General features: G+C 40.4%; 1 protein-coding gene across 3 annotated transcripts in view; it reads right to left on the bottom strand.

The window, feature by feature from the left end:
• Positions 1 to 8,303: 8,303 nt before the first annotated feature.
• The window catches only part of tmem117 (transmembrane protein 117), a 63,930-nt gene continuing 48,943 nt past the window's right edge, over positions 8,304 to 23,290 (bottom strand). For all 3 annotated transcript variants that reach the window (XM_084734886.1, XM_084734888.1, XM_084734887.1), the window contains exons 5-8: positions 20,141 to 20,238; positions 17,684 to 17,843; positions 12,780 to 12,909; positions 8,304 to 10,532 (exon numbers count right to left, since the gene is read on the bottom strand). In XM_084734886.1, coding sequence (XP_084591012.1) covers positions 9,871 to 10,532; positions 12,780 to 12,909; positions 17,684 to 17,843; positions 20,141 to 20,238 — 1,050 coding nt within the window. In that variant the 3' untranslated portion in view covers positions 8,304 to 9,870. The remainder of the gene's footprint in view (positions 10,533 to 12,779; positions 12,910 to 17,683; positions 17,844 to 20,140; positions 20,239 to 23,290) is intronic.

Raw genomic sequence — 23,290 nt, forward strand, 5'->3', positions numbered from 1 at the left:
GAAAATATACGTTAACAGATCAAACTCTTGGCTATTAAACCTTGTAATGGAATTAATTTTTTATTAAATGCCATCAACTCTGTCAGATGGAAGATCAAAGAGTTAACAAAATGTTATATTTTGTCATTTCACAGCATAGTCGTAATGAGTAGCCATTTAATTTTGAAGTTGTTAAGAGTTCTTTTAATGCTAATCAGAATGCACATTTTAAACCATAGTTCTTATTTAGCTGAGGTTTACATGTTGAGGTTGAGACACATCTTTTCTTGTGTCCAAATCATGTAATCCTGTCAGCCTAATCCATGACTCGCTAAACCTGGCAGTATGTATATATATATATATAGGAAAAATACACAGAAAAGTGCAGTTTAAAGCACTTTCTTGTAGGATATTTACCTCATAACAGCAGTGTTTATCTTTGTTTGTTTCCAGAACTGTGCAGGATTGACTGAAGGCACAAGCATATAGAGGCTCAGCCAAAACAAGAAGAGGAGTCACTTTGAATTGCCATATTTGTCTGTATGAAAACAAACACGGAGACAAGTACAAATGTTCTACAGTCCCACGATGCCTATGGATTTGTTCTCCAGACTTAACTGTGGTTGCAGCTGAAGCTGAAATAATCAAGAGGATATTAGCCACCATTCATCAGGAACTGATTCACTCTGCTTCTGCACTCTTGGCTAATTTAATAATTTGCCAAATGTTTTCATTAGTCCTCCCCAAATTTAATAAACGTGAGATCAAACGGCTCTGCTGCTGTAGCTGTATGCTGATGTCATGTCTGGAAACTAGACGCTACGTTGGTACTGATTAACAGGGCGGGCTTTGTTAGTCATGTAACTGATAAACCGTATCCTGAACCTTTAAGCCTCTGCAGCTCTAAGGATGCCAGTGTTGTTTGATTGCAAGTCAGTCATGATTAGACAATCATGGTTTTCAGATGATGAATCCTGCTGACTTTGGTGATTCCCTGACTTTTCCTACAGCACCACCGTGAGGTTGACATATTTGTTTTTTGGTTAAATCAGCTCAACTCAACACTCTTGGATAGTTCACCATGACACTGTATGCACGCATTCATGAATTGCAACAAAATACCTGCAAAATCAAAGGACCAGTATGTAAGGTTTAGTGGCATCTAGCAGTGGGCTTGCAGATTGCAAACACTGTGTCTCACAAAACTAGCGCACGGCACAAAAGACTGAGATCGAGACTGTAGAAACATGGTGGTGGAGCAAGGCGGGCAGTGTGGAAGATGACCTGCACACTCTGTGGATATCCATCCATCCATCCATCCATCCATCCATCCATCCATTGTCCGTAACCACTTATCCTGATGGGCCACGGTGGGGCTGGAGCCTATCCCAGCTGACATTGGCGAAAGGCAGGGTTCACCCTGGACAAGTCGCCAAATTCATCGCAGGGCTGACACAAAGAGCCAAACAACCACTCGCGCTCACATTCACACACACGGGCAATTTACAGTTATCAACTAACCTATTATGCTGCGTGTCTTTGGACTGTGGGAGGAAGCCGGAGTACCCGGAGAGAACCCATGCAGACACGAGGAGAACATGCAAACCACTGATTGATGATACTGAACGTTTCCGCTCGCTATCTCAGCCATCTTTTAAGTCCAGTCTCCAGTCTGAAACAACTATCAACACTTTTGATATCTGACATGGTGGAGCATACTCCAACCATGGTCCATAATTGGATAAAGAGATTATTTACAGAATTTGATTAGAAATAGAATTAATTCTTAGTGGATGAATTTGAAGATTATTTGGACAATGGTTAGAAAGTAGAAAAAAATGTTTGCTAGGGAGGACTGTGAGATGCAGATAAAAGCACTGGAAAAAAGCTATTACAGGAGTAATCTGCAATATTTACTGTACAAAATGATAAAATGAGCATGATGTGGATGTCATCGGAGATTAAGAAAACAAGCTAAATTGAAATACTGGCTTTTCCTACAACAGCACCACAGCCAGCATGTTCTCTTTTGAAATTTACACTCCGGTCCAGTTTGTTTTTGTTTGTCTATCTGCCCCTTATTAGAGTTCAGATTAATGCAGAACATTTGACAATTGAGTGAGTGTCAGTTTATGACTCAAAAGTAATCATCAATAATCTTTCAGAAGGATTAGATGTTTATAAGTGTTAAATTGAGCTGGCAGGCGGTAACTCCAATTTCAGTGTGTACTTCCTGGAAGAGTGGGCTTTTGTTTTGGGGATTTGTTTAGCTTTACTGTACATTGACAGACAGTTGACAGTTACAAACAGCTGGTCAACTTACAGTGTAAGGTAGTCGCTTGTTATCGTCAAATTATAATGTTGCGCTCATCTTGCGCTTGTGTAGGTTCAGTGTCGCTACATCCTGCAGAAAATCTGTCCGAGCTTCGAGTTTAGGGAGAAACAACTCGCCTCAACCACATATCATATATGAAATGGGGATTCAACCTATTTAATATAACGTCTGTAGAGCCAACTCGCTTTTCAGACTGCAGTATTCACTCTTGAACCGTAGGGTCTGACATATTTTTCCTTTAAACAGATCTTGACTTATTTTTGTCAAACTACATTTTTTGTTTTGTTTCTGAGCACTGCTGACAAAGCTGAAATATGTCTTTTTTTATTACTTCAAAGTCCTCCAGCAAGGTTTCCAAGGTCAAGAATGAACTTCCACGCTGAAGAAAAGTCTGGTGAATGCTGGGGGATACTGAGGATATATATTTTTATCTCTGTATTCTTTTTTGCCAGTCCTACACATTCTTATTCACACTCCTGGTGTCATGTCTTCCCATGTGGGATGGGGAGTTTAAAATAAAAATCTAATTCAAATGAAATAAATAGAAAATGTGCTGGATAAAAATGTAGCTGGGATTCTTCAGCAGTAGATTCTGTTACAGGCTGTTCAAGTCTTTCCTGCAACAAAACCCTTCAGCTGTGCAGCACTTAGTCTACATAAATATTCACCACTTAATTCGTCACTTGATTTGACTTAAGAACAATTAGAATAAAAACGGATCCCCTTCTCCCCGCAGAGGAATAGTACAGCAGACATCATTATCACAAACCCATGTCTGGGGACTCAGTCCTCCAAGTGAGCTGTTGAGAGTTTTATCCGAGCCACATGTTCCTCTGTGAGGTATCAGAAACCTGCAGAAGGAATCTGTGATGAATTCTGTTTCTCTCGTAGCCACTGGGGACAGAAACCATCTTGGGCTCGGTGAAAGGACCGAGGGGGGGGAAACCTGCTCGCTGGCTGGGACTGACTGCACTGATAAATTTCACAGGGTCTCCCAGAGTCACGGAGCTGTCAGCACAGAGTGATGGGCCATGCCAGGACATGATACACTGATCTAATTGGAGGATAGCTCAAAGACAGTGGAGGAGATTCCAGCTGATCTGTAGATGTGACCAGCCTCCTCTGGGGGATTTTTCTGGTTTATATTTAGCTGTAGAAACAACAGTAGCTGCTCATTTTTTTCTGTATGTCTTTTTTGATTTGGTGCTGGAAGATATGTGAATACAGCAAATAATAAATCACTGATTCTTATTCTAATTATGCAGCAAAAATACATTTTAAAAGATCAAACTCTTGGCTAGTAAACTTTGTAACAGGTTCCTCATGGTGATTAAATTTTTAATCCATTGGAAAAAAGATGAAGAATCTGATGAATTTGACAAAATGTTCCTTTTTAGTTTAAAGCTGCTAACCTGCTTAATGCTAATCAAAATAGAAATTTCTTATTTAGCTTTGATTTAGAAGGGCTACAGAGTTGACATGTTATGGCTGAGACATGTCTGACAGTAATATTATTTAGTAAATTTGTCAATAAATAGATAGTTTGCTTTGTTTGATTGAGCAGTATTCACAAGGGCCAACATTTTCATTAACAAATACTTTGAAATAAAGATGATTATAATGGCACAATATTGTAGGTATTGTCAGTTTTAGATTTTGAAGACTTTTAGCACATCTTTTAAATTAAGTTGTGAATTGCTGTCTGGGACGAGGGTGTTTTCTGGAACAGAGCAAGTTTAGACATTAAAAAACATAAAGCAAACCAATACTTAAATAATACATTTTCAACAAATATGAAATGGAATTAGAGTGTTGGGTTTAATAATTTAGATGAAAAAATATGTTTTTATGGCAGGGCGCAATTTATTCCAATGAGTAAAAAAATGTCAAATGCTTCAAAAATGCCTCCAGAAAATTCCAAACACACGAAAAAAGAAGCTTCTCAAAAATCTGATTAAAAGCAGAATGCGATCGATCATGAATGCTACCCTCACAAACCCATCCACTAAGTTGAGGAAGTAGTCAATACACCGTAACACAACATAGGCATCAGGTTTCAACACCCACAAACATTTTTGAAACTCCGGTTTTGATGTGTTCTCTCAATTACTGCACGGTCCTCCAAAAATCAATATCTCATTTCTCAGCCGAATGGCAGACTTGGAAGAGGCCTCAGTCAAACAGTCAGTACTCTCTGGCTATGAGATATATTTTCCCAGACAAACAACGAGCGACCGTGAGACCTGAGGTGTTCACACAGCTACTTGGTTTTCACACAGTAGGTGTTTTTTTCATATTTACCATTAAAAGCACCTCGCTGTTGCTCTTATTAGGCATCATTTTCAGCGAGTGGTGAGGCAGGGTTCAGTGTTGTGGATGCTATTGCACTCGGCAGGAAATGTGGCTACTGATGATGGACTGCAGCAGAGATTAAACCTGTGGTATCATGGTCACAGGTTAGTCTTTTTAACGGCTGCTCCATCAACAGTCTTTCACAGCTCTCTCACCTCTGTTTATTCCATTAAATCACTTGTTTTTAATCTTTTGAGCTTAAAAAGGCCTGGCTATGAAGTGTGAGGACTTCCACCAAAAAGCAATTTTCTCTTCTAATCTCAGATCGTCTCATTTGACTAATCGTCAGACGCCTATAATGGCGCATCTGTGCTTTTACACAAGAAAACATGAGTCTAAAGCCATGCTAGCAGCTTTGTGAGGTTACACCGCTGGCATATATAAAGATGGACGACCAGAACAACTTGATCGCCCCCTGGTGACTGGCATCATTTTTGGACAGTCGGAGGAAGTGGAGGTGCAGCATCCATCTTCAACAGGCTCTACACAGGCACAGCTGTGCTTTGAGCTAAATGCTAGTGTCAGCATGCTAACATCCTCATGATGTCAGCGCTAGCATTCTTAGCTTAGCAAGATGAGCAGGTACAACATTTACCACGTTCACAGTCGTTTAGCATGCAAATATTTGCTAATTAGCATTAAATAAAAAGTACAACTCAGGCTCATTTGTGCAGGGATGGGTGGGCCTGAGTTGTCTTCAGCCATTCAATTTTGTGCAAGTGCCATCTATTACAGAATAAAATTGTCTGTAATTAAGCTACCTAACTTGTGCATGATTTTTTTTTGCACCAAATTAACTCAAAAGCACAATTTTCAGCCTAAAGGTGGCGCTAGAGGAAAAGTCAGGGGATTAAAAGAAGCACATAGCACACACAAAAAACAGAAGTCCAAATGTCGAGAATTAAGTCAAAATACTAAGAATAAAGTTGAAAAGGTATAACGATTATTTTCATTTCAACATGCAACATAAAAAAAAACATCTTTCTCCTCTCATTTTTCTTTTTATGCATGGCCCTAAAAGTCTCTTGTACTCGAGCTATGCACCTTGAACGGCTAAAAAAAAGAGAAAATTAGAAAATATTTTGGAACAACAATGATAATAAATAATAATCTTCTGTAGCAGAGCACATTTTTCTTTATTACCTATCTTTTTCATCATCTCGCGACCCACAGATTCATCTAATGACCCCTTGGAGAGGAGCTACCAAAGCAGGTTTGTGAGCCACTGCCTCAAACCAATTCTGTCTGTGATCGGGTCACTTTTTCTTCCCCAGACATTTTCAATCCAATCTATAACTCATTTACACGTATACATGTTCTGTAAACAAATCCTGCAGGGGGGAACAGAACACATAACACATTCAAATTGTTTCCCACTGGCATAAATCAAAGAGCGGACAAGCCCCGAGCAGGACGCTTACTAATCTCAGCCAGGTGTCATGTGTATGCAGGCTACATATTCAAGTGTCCTTGTGAAGATAGCATCATTATTTCTCATATCGCCCATATTAATTGGGTCAGCAGCTGCAAGGAGCTTGACCTGCGCTGTTACTTGGCAACCGTTTCCCAAGCATATAGAAAAATGCACAGTAGAACTTTTTTCTGTGGGAATTACATAACTAGATCAACGACCTTCAGAAATACTGTGATATTACTGAATCGCACAGAGTGATCAAAACAAAACATCCCGTATAACAAATGTATTAATTTATTGGTAACACAAGGTTCAACAGACGTACAGTACACTGAGCAAACACTGAAAGGAGATTTCCTCACACAGGAACTCAAGGTCAGTTTCAATGAAAATAGTATGAACAACAAAGAGGAAAGCCACACTTTTAACCCAAACACAATACAATACAAACATATTAGACCCTCTTCAAGTCCAGAGAGGTTCTGCCCTTTGGTGAGACACTAATATCTAATGTGTTCATGGAGCTGTAACGTATAAAAGGATAATTACAGAACCAAGAGCTGCAAACCAATTATGCTAAATAATTTGACCTCTTCACAGAATGGCCTTTGTCAAAAACAAGTGTGGTAGCAAACACCTACGCACTTCACAAGCCTCCAGTGCATACACACACACACACACACACACACACAGACACACACACGCTAACTCTCTCTCTCTCTCTCAAACACACACACTCACTGCACTATAAGGTATAAAACACCCTTTACAGACACAAATGGGCACACTGCTTCCACAGTGTACACACACAGGACCACACATACACACCCTCACACAGACTTGTGTTATTATATTTGTGGGGACCTGTCACTGACATAATACATTCCCCAGCCGGAACCTTAAGGACAAAATGATAGTCGTTGAATATGAATATACAGACTCTTAAAAGTAATATTGTGATTTTATTTAATGTGAATGTGGTAAATGAGACGAGCAATTGAGTGAGTGTCAGTTACGGTTAAACTGAGCAATATGTTAATGGAGTCTGACAGACAGAAAGGCAGGCAGTCACTGAACCAGCTCCTTATTCTAACTGTTACCCTCCACAAAGCTGGCTGGACCCCACAAATATAGCAGGCTCTCCCTTTTTGGATCCCACGAATATAGTAAAACAAGCCCCAACACACACACACCATGCAGTATTAAGTATAAAACATCCTTTACACACACAAAAGGACACCTCTGCTACCACAGTGCACACACACACACAGGATCACACACTTACACACATACACACAGCCGCACACACTCACGCACGTACACACACACGCAGCAAATTGCTGTATGCAGTCTGCCACTGGAATAATTATTAAGTTTTAATGTTTAATATTGTTTTATATAATCATATAATAAAATATACATAATTAAAATGTCCAATTAATGTTTTCTTATTCTGCCTTTAAATGTTAAACAGAATTTGCTTTCCCTGTTTGCTTGAATATAAAGAGATATTTCTCTTTAATTTAAAAGACATGCAAGCAGCATGTCACCTAAAAATGAAATGAAATCAACCCGCAGAGCAGCAGCAGGAGCTCTGATTGGCTCGCCTCCCACCAATACACACCAGCTGGCCAGTCAGAGCTTTGTCTGCTGTCACTTTGGATGTAACTTTCAAATGTGTTTACACATCCTGCAGTTAATATGATCTATAAAAAGACATCTTTAAATTTAAGTATTTTTAATTTAATTAATTTGGCATATAAAGACAAAATAGTGACATTTGATTATTACATTTTGTTTAATTATTTTTTAATTATGATACTCTAGTATATTAATACATCAAATACCAGTCAAAAGTTTGGACACATCTTTTCATTCGTTTTTTTCTTTATTTTTACTGTTTCTCTACATTGTAGATTAATACTGTAGACATCAAAACCATGAAATATGGAATTATATGGAAATATGTAGCAAAACATGTGAAAGGCAAAATAAGCTTTATATTTTATATTCTTAAAAAGCAAAAAGCAAGTGTGCAAAACTTTTTTATATTTAAAATTCTTCAAAGTAGCCACCTTTTGCTTCGATGACAGCTTTGCACACTGCTGCTAAAATCTGGATCATTTCTTATAAATATAAAGAAAAAACACTAAATAAGAAATATGTCAACACTTTTGACTGCTACTCTACATGCCAGCAAATTTAATTAAAACATTTAAAATATCTTTTTAAATTTGATTATAATCAAACACTGCCAAAGTCTGTAACTATTCCAGTGGCACACCCCGGGCTACATTACTCTGAATGGAAATAATGTTCAAACAAAATCCTGTCTAGATTAGGATGTTAGGGAGCAAAGGATGTTTTGACATTTCCCTCTTTTTGGGAAATAATTCTCCAGGATATTATAGTACATTACACTCCATTATAATGCAGAGTGATGCAAAAGCACATAATATCATTCTACTTTGTCTATCATGAATATAACTTTTTTAAATTAGCATATTATCTTTTGCAGCAAAATACTGAATTATTTGGAATCTTTGGTGAAATTTCTCCACAAAGTGAAACTTGAATGAAACAATACAGTTAGTAGTCTGGTAATAATTGAGTTGGTATTTGCACTTTACAGAAAATAACTCAAGGGCGTACTTTTTGGGAGCAAAAACCCCAAATATTTGTATTTTAAAAGAGGCTGTGAAGCTCAGGGAAATATGAATAAAGGCAGTGGACACTTTGAAAAACCAGTGTAAAGATAAATGCTGCAGGTTTCAGATGTTTGAAATCAGAGATTTTTTTTTTTTTTACAGTGGGATAATGTTCAAAATAAATTATTAATTTTTCATGCATTTACCATGACCGCAAAACTGCTTCTAAAACGTTTAAGGTTTATCGAGACATAAAGAAGCCCTGAGCTTTGGAGCAGAAGCCTCCCCTGCACTTCAATGGCATGTTTATGCCAAGGGCAAAAAACCACCTTTCTGACTGCGTTGGTATTCAGCCCAGGTGCAGCAGCTCCCATAAGCAATCATGAGGTGGCTTGTTGGTTTTCTTTTTGATCTCTAGACATTGCATTTATTATCTCTGCAACTAATATCAAGTGAGGGGACATGAATAGGTCATTGATGCTCATAATTATGTCATTTTCAACGAGAATGAAAACATTTAAAACCGAGCAACAGAGATGTCACATGAGAATAAATTAAAGTCTGAGGATCAAATGAGGTAACAATTGTCCGTATGATATGAAAGCGTATATAAGACAGTACAGTAATATAGCAGATCATAACTAGGACATCTTCATTTTGTTGCCTATAGTTGTATAAACTGTCAGAATATGTTTCTGTAAGTATCGGAATATATGAAATATCAAGGCACTAGTGAAGCTGTAATATTGGTGTCTGACTGCAGTGTCACGACTGTAGAAATACTCCTCTGATATAGGCACCAAAATAGTTTAACATGACAAAATTGAACTATGAAAATGCAAAATCTGCGCGAGCACCATGTCAATTAAAAGTTTGCATTCTGTTTTAAAAGATGTTATCAGAAATCGGTGCCGTTTAGAGGCTTTTAGAAAGTTTTACAAAAATATATTCAAACAAATGCAACAGTCATCAGGACTGGCTTGATGGTCGTGTGACATCACTTCGTCCTTTTCCTGAAATTCGTGAACGCTTGAGATCAACGTCTGTTGCGGCTTGGTTGTATCCAAGGAAAAGCAACACTTTACGATCTTGACTAACTGCATCTTGAGTTCTCAGCGTGTCCGTTTCTGAGGTTCATGAGGTCACGGCGAGAGCTTGTGGACATCAAAAGAGACGGCTGGTTCATCCTGCTCTACGTTGTCAATCACAATGCTCGGATGCGTCTCTTGGGTCTCCATGGAGATAGTGGAGTTCGTCGAGGGAGTTGCTCCAAAGTGAGGCCCGTCTACTGAGAGCAGCATGGGCGTTCCCGATCGTCTCAGACTGTCACTCATGGTCACGTGCGCTTCCTCCGGCGTCACGCCCATCTCCTTGCTGTACTCCGACGGTGACTTCCTCTTTATCCTCTCGTACGTCTTGTCTTGGTTTTCCGTGAAGGTCTCGCTGTCCTGAAATCGCCCGAACAGCCATATGAAGAACCCGAAGAGGACGAACGCCGCCAGGCTCGGGATGAAGGCCAGGCACTTGACGTCCAGACTGGCTCCGATGTAGCGGCTGTGGAGGAACATGTCCCGCTCCACGTAGGTTAAGTTGGTGTTGGGGTCGATGTTGGAGGAGCGCCACTCGTAGGTGAGCGTGCTGTGGTTGAAGTTCACGAGCGTTTCGGGCTCCTCCACCGTGTAGATCTTCTCACCGGGCCCGACGTACTGACCGTACTCGTAGGGCTTGTAGAAGATCTGGTTCTTCCACATGTTGAGGTCCAAAATCAGCACGAGGAAGATGATGCCATAGTTGAACCACTTACCTGTAATGAGACACATGACTTGTATTAGATTACAAATATATGACAAGTTGTTCCAACCAAACAATCTGATTGGTCAGCTAGACATTTAGAAAGTGGTCAAATCAACATTTTTACTCCGTCAAGAAGTGATGATGTTTTATAATTGTTCTACAATCACAATATTCATGCTAATAATGACGATAAAGCACACCCTCTCATGTAATATTGCTTAATTACAAACTCTGGTATCTTTGACAGACAAGGCAAGATTAAACATGCACGTGTTAAACAGATAATTTGATTGATGTACAGCGTGAGCCTACTCCAAACAACATTTAGAGGGCAGAGTCACACTGATTCGCTGTCACATTCATTTATCAGGGATCGCTCTCCCTTTGCATATAGCTCATACATTGAGACAGATAGATCCATTTGCAGGTGCGACTTCCTCTAGTATCTCGTAACGAGATCACTACATTCCCACGAGACAGCCGTCTCCCCAGGTTGACTGATAGCAGGCAGATGTCTCTCTGGGTATACGTGACACCCTCTTCCTGTCCCTCTCCCCGAGATACGCTGTTAATAAGCTTTTAGTTAAACCAATCACGTCGTGCCGGCGCCATTTCCATAATGCTTAATGGATATGCAATGCATTAGGGTTAACAACCTTTCGCGAATCACTGAGCGTTTGAACAGCTTAACATTTAGCACAGGAACACTGGTTTTGCCTTCTCTTTATGGTTGTGAGTCGCCGTGTGCACGCGGCGGAACAAAATGCAGAAACCGGGAGGACGATTTCAAATGGGAAATATATAGTCACTCAGCGAGAACATTAAGAGACAGAGATGTGAAAAGATGATGAGAGACGCGTCTCGCACGACAGGGAGGACCGAGAGGAACAGGAAACACAGTTGCAGCGGTGGAGCCACCACCTGTGTGCCGCATCAGCTACACATGTATTATAAATGGTCACTGTGGTTTAACCATCAAAGTGTTCCCCACATGGAGGAAAATGGAAAACTAGAGCGGGGGGAGCGTGTTTAATAATCACAACGCAATGCAGAAATAGGCCAAAGTTATGTCTCCCTCATGGACACTTTGAGTTGTTTTTGCCATTTAATCAGTTTATGAGTATGGGAGTTAGTTTAGTCTGTTAACAACTTCGTAGAAAAGCTAGAGGTACTTCTCATGAAGCAATGGGCTTCATGCATCAAAGTTCTTATATTTTTTTCTTCTTGCATAAAGCAATAACAGCAAAAGAAGGAAATCTTATGTGGGACTCATGAAAGGTGTGCTGTTGATGAGTCACATTTGATTTTGATTGGACGCACATGCCAGAAAATGTGGAATCAGCATATGGAAACACCTCAATAAATCCATATAAGGGCAGCAGAGTAGGATTGATAATGATTAATTGATGATTGGACAGTTGGTCATGAAGACTTTGATAGGTCAAATATAATTGAATCAATCTATTATCAAAAAGGGATGTGAAATATGACAGATTATTTTTATGAGGGCGCTCCATCTCCAATCTTGAAGTATATGCGTTTAATGTAGGCCTTCTTCATATGAGAGAATCTCCAATATGTTACTGTGGAAATTAAGATTTGATGGAGGGGGAAAAATATAATGTGCAAACAACAAACCAACAAGCCACTGAAATTTGACAGGAAATGTTAAAAGTCAAAGAAAAAAGAAAAGAAAGGAAAAGGAGAGGATTTTTTACATTTCAGTGAAATGAAATGGATATGTATAAGTGGATTTATCTGAGTCTGCTGAGCAGCGATATGTAAACTGAACGTATTGTGGTGTTAACTGGAAACTTTGGGGAGCGCACAACACGTCCGTGGTGTCTGCAGCTGCCTGTGTCTGTTTGGGAGTAATACAGCCTTAATACCAATAAACCGAGGGTCTCAAACTGCTGGTCTGAGGGCCATTTCTGGCCCCAAACATGATGTCCAAAATATAATATAATCTGGTGCTGCAGATGAGGTGGACTAGATTATTTTGTCTCTGATCTAAGGTGTAAATGAATAAATAGTTGCATAACATTTTTTTCCCTTGCTTTTCATTAAGTAAATAGCTTTTTCTTCATTATTATTAATATTTCACAGCACAAAACGCTAGCTGGCTTTCGTGCATATTGGCTTCCGTTCAGTCTAGGGCACTCTTAAATTAGGGTGGGAATACGAACGATTCATGCATGAGGCCCACTGAGATGATCCTGTTCTGTGTTTGCGGCAGCTGCGCCTCGTCTGCTGGTACCTGTGATATGAATGTGGTACTCCTCTTTAAAGATACGCTTGCAGACAGGAAGCTTGACCTTCACGTGCGTTGTTGACATTCCTGGTAGATTCATATCCAGGTCACCCATGAAGTGAGGGAACTCCCAGTCCTGAAACACACACACACACACACACACGCACACACACACACACACACACACACACACACACACACACACACACACAGTCACATAAATTTAGTTTGTGAGGGTGATGATGTAGCCTGAGCGGAACACATTTAAATAAAAGCATCAGCATGACAAATGTCAACCGTGTATCGTGCTTTACTGGATGTTGAACACTTCACTGAACTTTCTCATATTAGCTGATATTAAGTCTCTGTGGAGCCTCTTCATACACTGACTGCAGGTCAAACATGGTGCCTGCTGCTGCAGACTGCAGCCTGCGCTGTGTGTTTACAGGCTTGAGGAGTGTACTAACGTGCACAGGGATTTAAACACGTCAAAACACATCAACAGGCCCCCAAACTGACATTTAGAAGCTGCCCATGCCCTGTGGTGTCACTTAGCTCTTTTTGCTGGTTTGTGGTTATATTTGGTGGTTAGTGGCTTTCAGCAAAAAGCAGTCATTACTCTTGATGAAGTCAAGGGTAAAGGGGTAGTTCAGGCAAAAATCCAAAATACTTATTTTTCCAGCGGCCTGTAGTGCCATTCATCCATCTACATTATTTTCGTGTGAATTGCAGAGTTTTAAAGATATTGGCCGTGGAGATGTCCGTCTTTTCTCAAATATATGAATATAATAGAACCAGATGGCACTCGGCTTGTGGTGCTCAAAGCACCATAAAAAATACATTTGAAAAATTCAACAGCGACGTCTCTTCCCAGAAATCATGACTCAGGTCTCAATGTGAGCAGTTTCACGTATGAACTATTTTTTTCCTACAGTAGAATCTACACAATCTATATTCTTTCTACTAGAAATGTGACAATATATTTTTCAGGTATTTTAATAACATTTTAAATGGTTTATTTACAGTTAGAATAATCTTAACCCATAAAGTTAACCCTTCATATTATTTCATGATAACAAATTAATCTGTTTGGGTCATTTTTTAAAGAAAAAAATGTCACAATACCCTTATTTCTGCTTCTCGAATGTGAATATTTTCTGATTTCTTTCATCCTCTGTGACAGAAAACTGAATATCAGTGACCAACATTTTTCACCATTTTCTGACATTTTATGGACTATGACAGATCACAGATTAATCAATAATGAAAATAATAATTAGTTGCAGGCCTAGACAATTTGCTTGATTAATGACATTTAATCTCTTATCAAAATAGTTGCCAATTAATTTTTATTTCAATTGATTAATTGGCTTATCATCGCAGCTTTACTTGTAACTGACATGTAACATTTTAACATTTAATGCTGAAGATGGCTAATTAAAAAAAAAAAGGTAAATGTCTATTATTGAACATAAATTCCATAATTGCTTTATTTTACAGTCAATAATAAACAGTTTACATTTCTCCTCACTACCCTGAGAAGTGCAATTTGTTGTGTGCTCAAAAATGTCCTCATGCTCATCCACCTGTAATTAGTTACTTTGCAATATAAAAGCCTGTAATTAAAAAGGGAAACACAGATGAAACTAATGAAAATCACACACCAAGACCGCAGAAGAAAATTAAAATGTTTTAAAAATGCTTCTTTTGACTTAATCATCTCGGAAATTAGCTTTTCTCAGCTCTATTATATATTAAAAAAAAGGAGAATAAAAAAAACAAAGCCATACATAATTTCAGCATTTTCATTTTTAGATTAGCTACATTCCCCCCTCGGTTGCTGTGATTTGCACAGAGCCTCTCGCTGCACCACATTACCACACGTCTGCATTCGCTGTATCCTCATGCGATCCAGAGTCTCCCATGCCAATATCTATGAACAGCATAACAGCTTGGTGATGGCCCCCTGGATATTAATTAAGTCCTCCACTCCTCTTCCATCGCTGCTGTATCTGTTGCTATAGCACTAACAGGCATGGCATTTAAGCCATGCAGCCACGAAATAATGAGACTCCACGACATAAGAGGAGTAAACAGTGAGGGAGTATCAGCATATCATCCATACATACATATGTAAATGTATACAGTATGGGCATACACACAGAGGGCATAGATATCCGACATTCAGCTGGGAAAATGCAGAGAAACAGCACAATTATACACGAAACTATGAACAAAAGTAAAACCCAGCTTGAAGGCAAATCCAGACAGGTCATTAATTGGGGCATTAATTAGTTTGAGAACAACAACACCCATCTTTTCTCATGGAGGTGAGAGATTAACTATGGCACCTTGCGCTGAAGGTGAATGAAGCTGTTGGGAGGGTGCTGGTGGCGAAGGAATTTTTATTGACTGGTAGAACGTAGCGACGGCCGCCGCCTGTGCTTTGGCCATGTAACGGCGCAGGCTAACTCGTCTCATAAATAACTGCAGTAAACGTGCTTGCTGTACACCGTGCGGAAAATGAGAAGGGCCCGTCGTAAACAAATCCATGCGAGTTGGGGTATGATATACCGCCATGGTAAAGGGAGAGGGAGTCGCGGTGCGAGGAGTTAAACGGAGATGTCAAAACAGGGAGCGTGTCCTTCATGTCGCATCAGGTCTGTGGTTTCTTCAGGCAGCTAAATAAGCTGGCCTCAGCAAGACGGCAGGGACTGGTTGCACAAAACACCTTACACTGGCAAGTCCAAGGTAAGATTTCCTTAAAATAAAATTGGTTGCACAAGACTCCCATAAAGTCTTCTCCGTAAAGGGATAGTTAGTTTTAAATTAACTCATTAGAAGAGGACGTCATCAAATTTCTTTCACTGTCAGCAAAATAGGCTAACAGGAATCTAACCTTAAAGGTTACTTTACGTAAAGGTGTGAGTTAAATGTTTAAGTCACTCTTGCCAATTTTGTTGGATTCCTTCCCGTAACTAGTGATCTCTTTTTTTTGTCAGAACAGACAAGTTGTCATAATTTTTTAGGACCTCTTGGATGGAGCCAGTAACAGGTCTTCCTGGAAACTGTAGATTTATATCGCTGTAAAATCACTTTCAATGCAGTGACAGGAGTCCCGCTCTTCTCTCGAGGACTTTTCCAGGACATTTTCAGTAGGGATGCCAGATAAATATCAGGGGCGATATTATTTATATTCTTAGTTATTTCTATTACAAAATTTGAACACTCACTACAAAAAAAAAACCTTCCTGAATCTATGAATTCTATTAACCATTTCTGCCTGAACACTAATTACCCAAAACAGTAGGTTACAAACAAACAAAATCGAGATTGAACTTTGCTGAAGTGTACAATTCAAAGTGTGAGACAAGTTTTCTAGGATTATTAACTGCCATTGACTCTTATCAGTTAATTGCACCACTCTTTAGCCCCTCCATTAGTAATATTAGTGAGTATTTGACTCAATTACAGTTGGGCTTCCTATTTATTATTAACCAACTCTCTCAACAATGCAACACACATTTGAAACAATTGCTCCTAGCCAGTTGAATCACAAACATTAAATCAAAATACAAGCCAGCAAACATGTCATCTTCAGGAACTGAACCATGTTGTTCATGCTCAGCTAAATGAAAATAGGAAAAATGTTAAGAAAGTTTCCAAAACATTTTACTTTTTCTCTCATTTTCCAAGTGTTTTGCATGACTGGAAAATTGGTCAACCAATCAGGCCTCCCAGGACGGGCGGAAACCCCGAGTCAAAGCCTTAAAGTTATTCTTTATAGGATTCTGTGCAACACCTGTAAGTGACTCCCTGAGCTCAGGAGAAATCAAGCCTTAAGTGTCATACTTAAGGAGAAAACTTAGTGTTTTGTGCAACCAGACACAGCATGTTTGTGAGAAAATGCCCGCATACTGTAGGCTGAGCTGTTTCTATATATCTGCATAATCACAATAATTGGGTAAATGAATGAGAAAAACACCACAGAGTGAAGTAATTACTGGCCAGAGCAGCCAGAAGCCCTCCTTAAAATAATGAATTGTTCTAATAAATAAGTCTAGAAATCACTTTTAGTGGTACAGTTGTTCTAATACAGATTACCGCGGGAATTATAACGTTGTCCCTGCCAGGTTTCTGTGGAGTGGTGCATCTGTAACACGGGAAGATGCCCTCCCATGCAATTGAGCTCTCTGTGATTAGTATAATCAACACAGTAGAAACGTATATTTAGGAGATACCAAATATTAGTCTTGCAGCATGTCCTCTAATATCCACCAACAAGGCCTGGTGAAATATGTTCATTAAGCATTTGGAGGAGCCGTGTTGAATTAGGCTCGCAGTCAAACCACATACATGATTGGCCTGCGGGTCTGGCTCCTGGCTAGCGACGTAAGAAAAAAAAAAAAGGACACCTCCTCCCACTCTCTTTCTCCTCAACACACACTTATGTGTTTTTTCAGCCCAGACAAACACATTTGCATATTCATGAGCTACTGATACAGGCTTTATTGATGTACACTCTCCTGCAGGAGGGAGGAGGACATTGGGTGGGAAAAAAAACTCCAATCTTGTGAGTCATCATTAAAGAAAATAAACTAGGCTCGCAGGGGGGAGTGTGGGGAGGAAAGGGTGAGTTCATGGCAGAGGTCTGGGACAGAGGGATGGAGGAGATGTAAAGGAGTAAACAACAGTTTGTATATCTATATATTTGTGGGTGTGTGCATGTGTTTGTGTCCATGCCAACTGAGAGTGATCAAACGCCCGTCTCGCTGCTCTGTGCCGCAGTGTCCCATTGATGAATAGGGAGGGAGGAGGGGGAGAGCGGGGAGTTGGCAAGATGGGTAGCGGAGTACGCCAAGACATGTCCCAGCTCCCTTTTTTTAATTGGCCACAGGGGAGCGGCCTACCTGCATGACAATGAGGAGGTCGAAGACCAAAATGAAGGAGGCCAGGAAGGCTCTGGAGACCTCGTCGCTGGGCAGGAAGCCGCGGTTCAGGTTGTCCCAGCTGATCCAGTCGGTGCTGATGACCAGAACCACCACTGACGTCAGGGAGATGAGCACTGTCCTGCAGGGAGGAGGAGGAGGAGAGCGGAGACAAGAGGAAGTAGGGGAGAGGAGAGAAGGAAAGGAAGAAGAGGAGAAGTGGGGAAGGAAGGAGGGAAGGAAAAGGGAAGGGAAAAAAATGAGGAAATATGGAAATAAAAGGATGGGAAGGGAGTGGAGGAGAAGGAAAATCAACGAGAATAGGAGAAGAAGGAGAGGAAGAAAAGGAAGGAGAGAAGTGTGGTGGAAGGAAGGGGGAATGAAAAGAGAAAATGAGAGGATGTAAGGAGGGAGGAGGAAGGAAATGAAAGGCGAGGGAAGAAAAGGAGGAATAAGGAAAGAGGTGAAGAGAGTAGATGGTAGAGGAGAGGCAGGAAGGAAAGAAGAAAGGAAGGCAGGAAGAATGGAAAAGGAAGGATAGGGCAAAAAAGAAGGAGAGAAGAGGGAGAAAAGGAAGGAGAAAAGTGGAAAGGAAGGGAAGGAAGGAAGGAAAAAAGGTGGAAAGGACATAAGAAGGAAGAAAATTAAGGGAGACGAGAAGAGAGAAAAGAAGGAAAGAAAATGAAGGAGAGGAAAGGGTGGGAGATGAAGGAAAAGCAAGGAGAGAAAAAATGAGGAGAGGACAGAGATGGGAAGAGAGTAGAGGGAAATAGAAATGAGATGAACTTAGAGGAGAGGAAGGAAGGAAAAGGAAGAAGAGGAGATGTGGGGAAGGAGTGAAGAAAAAGGAAGGAAGGGCAAAGGAGAACAACATGGAAAACAATAGAGCAAAGGGGAAGAGACGGAAAGACAAGGAGGGAAAATGAAAGCGGTAGGTAGAGGAAGAAAACAGAAAGGAAATGTATATCTTGAAAGACAAACGGCTTCACTTCTTCACCACGTCAAGTGCGAGAAAAGATAAATCAGACGCCATTCAGTTTCCCAATAATGTATTGAACAACAAGTTTACCTGGATTTGAAAAATGGCAGCAGATAAAGCTTCCAGGAAGACGAATGTGCATCGAGAAAAACTGTCTTTTTGTGGGTGCAGAGACAATGCAATTCAGAACCCTACTGCATACATATTTCCATGAATTTACATATTTAACATGAGCCAAAATATTTCATTTACCTGCCCCAGTGTTTTTCCTGCGTTCTTTCACACTCTGTGAATTGTGTTTATGTGACATTGCTGTAATTCTGCACTCACTGTTTACTGAAACATTTCTGAGCTGTCTGAAGAGAGGCACAATGACAAAGGCTACTATATTCTCCTCTGTCTATTTTGTCTCAATGTCACCCAGTGATTACAGTGCCGTTGTGTGCATTCTCACTCCACACATCGGCTGGCTGCATTGCAGATAGTGAATGCCAGCTCATATCCCATTTCAGCCGTTAGGGAGATGCATTTTGAGTGGTTTTATTATTCAACGGTGGGATTCTTTGCCTCAGCGTGGCCGACTTTTGCCGCCGGCCTTTACAGTTTGCCACAACCCTTCAAGCGCGCATCGACAAGACGCATCCAGCAATGCATTTATCAATCATATTTCAAGATCTGAATTTCAAACAATGGTTTGTCAAATCCAGCATTGATTGTGACAGAGCGAGTCAGCACATGCATCAATAAAATGAAGGGTTGCGGAAAAAGTCACAGAACAATTCGTCCGCTTGCATTCTAATCGCAGGTAGATCAATTCCGCAAAAGAGAAATGTTTGCGGCCAAATCATCCTTGAAGCGTCCCGGGCTCTCTTTGTACATATCAAACAGATGTCAAACCGTTTCAACCGACTCCTCGTCGTCACATGTCCTCCGCTTCTCAGTGTGACCCTTAAATGAACCACCAGAGAGGCGTTTGCATGTCGTCTTTGACTGACAGCACTGAGCCACTCTGGTGAATGAGCACCGCTGGGACCGCGCGCTGCTGGTGTAAGACATCTAAACGGGGAACCATTCTACTTGGCCGTGTAGTAATGGGCATATCAGACATGGTGTGCAGCATTTGTTTAGCAGTTATTTAAGGGTCACAGCTTGTGGTACGAGAAGTAAAAGGCGGGGCCGTGCTTTGCCCCGCGACCTTGCTGTGTCCATTGATTTTCACCCTGTTCTTCTAATTAAAGGTGCTGACACTGAGTGAGGGAAGATTAACACGGCTATTGACTGCGTGTAACCCTGCAACGGGCTGGAGAGACCACAGTTGCACGCACACACGCAGATCTACAGATCCTTGTAGGAATTTATAATGCATTACCGAGCTTGTAGACAGAAAAACTGATATGAAATCTTAACATGCACATAGTTTCACAGTTCACAGTTCATCTCAGCGGAAGAAGAAAATATACCAGAAGAGAACGATCCTGTTGTTGCCTTGTTTCCAGAACCTTCTGGCTGCTTTGCCCCAGTCTGGATAGTGTTGATCCTGAAGCATCATATCTGTCACCTGCACAAAGGAAAGGGCACGTAAAATCAATGGATTATTTATGAAGCCTGGATGTAGACGAGGTGAAGATTAGTTCAGCGTAAAAAATGAAAACTGGGGCAAAAAGTGAGGATGCAAGACACAGGGTTTTTTCCAGTACTGATAATTACCTCCCTCTCATTGCTGATAAGATTAGAGGGGATTCAGTGATTAATCAATTATGAATCAATTATTTGAATTCTGTTTGAGAGTATATGACAGTAAGCTGGATACCTTTGGGTTGTGGACAAAACAAGACATCTGAGGACGCCCTCTTAGGCTTTGAGAAACACCGATCAACATTTTTCAGCTTTTTCTGACATTATACAGACCCGAAAACTGTTATGTTGTTATGTTGTTAACAAAGATGTTCATATAAACTGTAGTTTATGCTTACCTGAGGGTAAGAGAGGCTACGATGTAGTCAGCAAAGATGGAAAATCAGATATAATTGTAGTCTATTTATCAGCTATAATGTCATTATCAGAGCAATAAATAATATTTTAAATTCTCCATTATGGGCTGATAATTTATCAGCCATGACTTCTATTGTGTATTCCTAGCAAAAAGCTAGTATGGTTTTGTCTAAAAGTACCAATATGAGTCAGTCCCTGTAAAGCCATTAATTAACAGGTTATATATTGTTTCGTTTAAGCCGTGAAAAGACGAAGTGTAAAAATGACACGTTGTGGTTTTACAGAGTGTTTGTGCAAGAGTTTTTCTTGGCAAGATGCAATAACTTCCTGAAAGTTACTTTTCACACTTCAGTTTTTGTATAAAATTAAACAAGATAAAACGTTTTCCTCGGTGAGCTTCAGAGTAGAAACTTCTAACGGAGCCAGGCTATTGGTTTCCCTCCTGTTTTTAGGACGTGAGAGTGGTGTATAAATTCTAATCTAATTCTTGGCAAGAAAGACAAAAAGCACATTTATCTTGATACTCCTAAGGGGTATTAATGCTACAGCCTGCAATGATATTTTAGACAATAAATGCGCTTTTGAACTTTGAGGCCGAAGTATGATTGACTTCCTTTTCCTGTTTTAACACGACAATGCCAAAGGTCTATAAAGAAATGGTTTGACAAGTTTGGTGTAGAGGAACTTGACTGACCTGCACAGAGCCCTGAGCTCAACCCCATTCAGCACCTTTTGGATGAACTGAGTCTCAGACTCTGAGCCAGGCCTTATCGCCCAACATCAGTGCCTGACCTCACTAAGGCTCTGGGGACTGAATGGGAGTAAATTTCTGCAGCCAGATCCAGGGTGGGAAATTCACTTTTTTTTTTAAAATGTGAACATCTATAACCCACTGACAGATAAATGTTAAAATTCACCACCCACTCAATAGTAAATCACTACTTTGGGTCTGAAACCTACCAGACACATTCATATTTTACCAGCATTTGGCTGGTGGATGATGCTGATTTCTTAACCCTAAAAATGTTGTGCAAAGGCTTTCAAGAAGAAGGGAAGTTGTTTCAGCATCAGAATAATGCCCAGTCATGTATGGGCGTTATGTTTGGGTGTCCACAGTTAAAAAAGTAAAAAAAAATCATATTGTGATTGTTCTGACTGATGTTGTGACTGCAATATGAATCATGATCATTAAAGATTGAACATTTGCTGGGATCTATACCAAGCAAATATGTTTTCTTACATCAGGAGAACCAGATTTGGAGTCCAGAACACTACAGGACTTCATTATAATGCCACTTTGTGCTATTTCACTTGACCATAATGGGAACAATAATGGTAACATTTCAGTTAGGTTTACAGCCCTAGTGTCCACACACTTTTGACCAGATAGTCAGCATATGTGAATCAGTAAAGAAACAAAACATTAGCAGTTTTCTGATCGCGTTCATCCGCCTTCAGGTTCACAAACACTCTTTGGTTATACACATTTTTCACTGTACATATGCTAACTAATGCTAAATAATAAATAATGCTAAATGACACAAGCATGAGAAATGTGACGCTTCATTCTGAAATATTAATGAATTGGTATTGAATAACACTTCACTGTGATTAAATACTATCTGTGGTTACCTTCAATAAATATTGACTTGTTTCATTATTAATGCTGTGGTTGCACCTGTCTTTTCTATGCCTGGTAATAATGTTTTCAACCTTAATGTCATTAAAAGTTATGAGTGTTAGACTCTTTCTTCTTACATAGCTGCAGTGTTGTAGCAGACAGCATTATATTGCCTCAGTAAAAAAAAAAAAAAAAAAAATCCCCACTATATTCTTTGTGCGGAGCCGCTGCAGAGGCAAGGTCAATTCGTCAATAAAGAGCCTCACTGCAGATACTGTAGCTCGTGTTGGAGGAAGGATTTGAATGAGGCGTTGTATGAGATGTTTCTGGCATTGCAGCATTGCAAAAACAGCCGCTGCCTGTTCATTCACTGCGTGGAGACACACTGTAAATCTGCTATGCGGAGGAGACACAGAGGTCATCTTCAAAGTGCCTTGTTGAATTAATCGAATGTAAAAAAAAAAAAACCTTGTGAGTAATTTCTGGAATCAGCACTTTGCCTTGGCCTTACTTTCTCTCTCTCACACACACACACAAATCTCCATCTCCCTGGTTCACCTTCTCACTCGCTGATTCCCCCCCCGTCTCCCTTCCGACCAGACTTCTACATTTCCCTTTCCCCTTCACCTCTGTTTCTTACTCCTTCCCTCCCGCGTCCTCCTCCTCCTCCTGTGTCTCCTTCCAGCCGCTCTCCTCCTCTGCAGTATGTACTGTAGAATACTAATGTGACCGGTGAGGGAGCTTGTCAAGTTGTCTCAGCTGTGTGCATGCCGGTGTCAGAGCCCCACTCCTCCCACCACAGGTAGTCCACTCCCGCCGGAGCTCTCCTCCTCGCTTTATGTTGACAAATGAACAGAGGTGGGTTTCTCCTCCAGCATACTCCGTCCCTCCCTGCGCATTCATTGTTTCCTCTGACCCTTCCCAGATCAAACCGCGCATTACTCTGAGGATTTGGTAGCAGATTGAACTGGATCGGCACAGAGGGCTTTAAGTGTGT

Source organism: Lutjanus erythropterus, chromosome 13 (genome assembly GCF_056507025.1).
Source record: "Lutjanus erythropterus isolate fLutEry1 chromosome 13, fLutEry1.hap2, whole genome shotgun sequence".
Classification (NCBI taxonomy): domain Eukaryota; kingdom Metazoa; phylum Chordata; class Actinopteri; order Lutjaniformes; family Lutjanidae; genus Lutjanus; species Lutjanus erythropterus.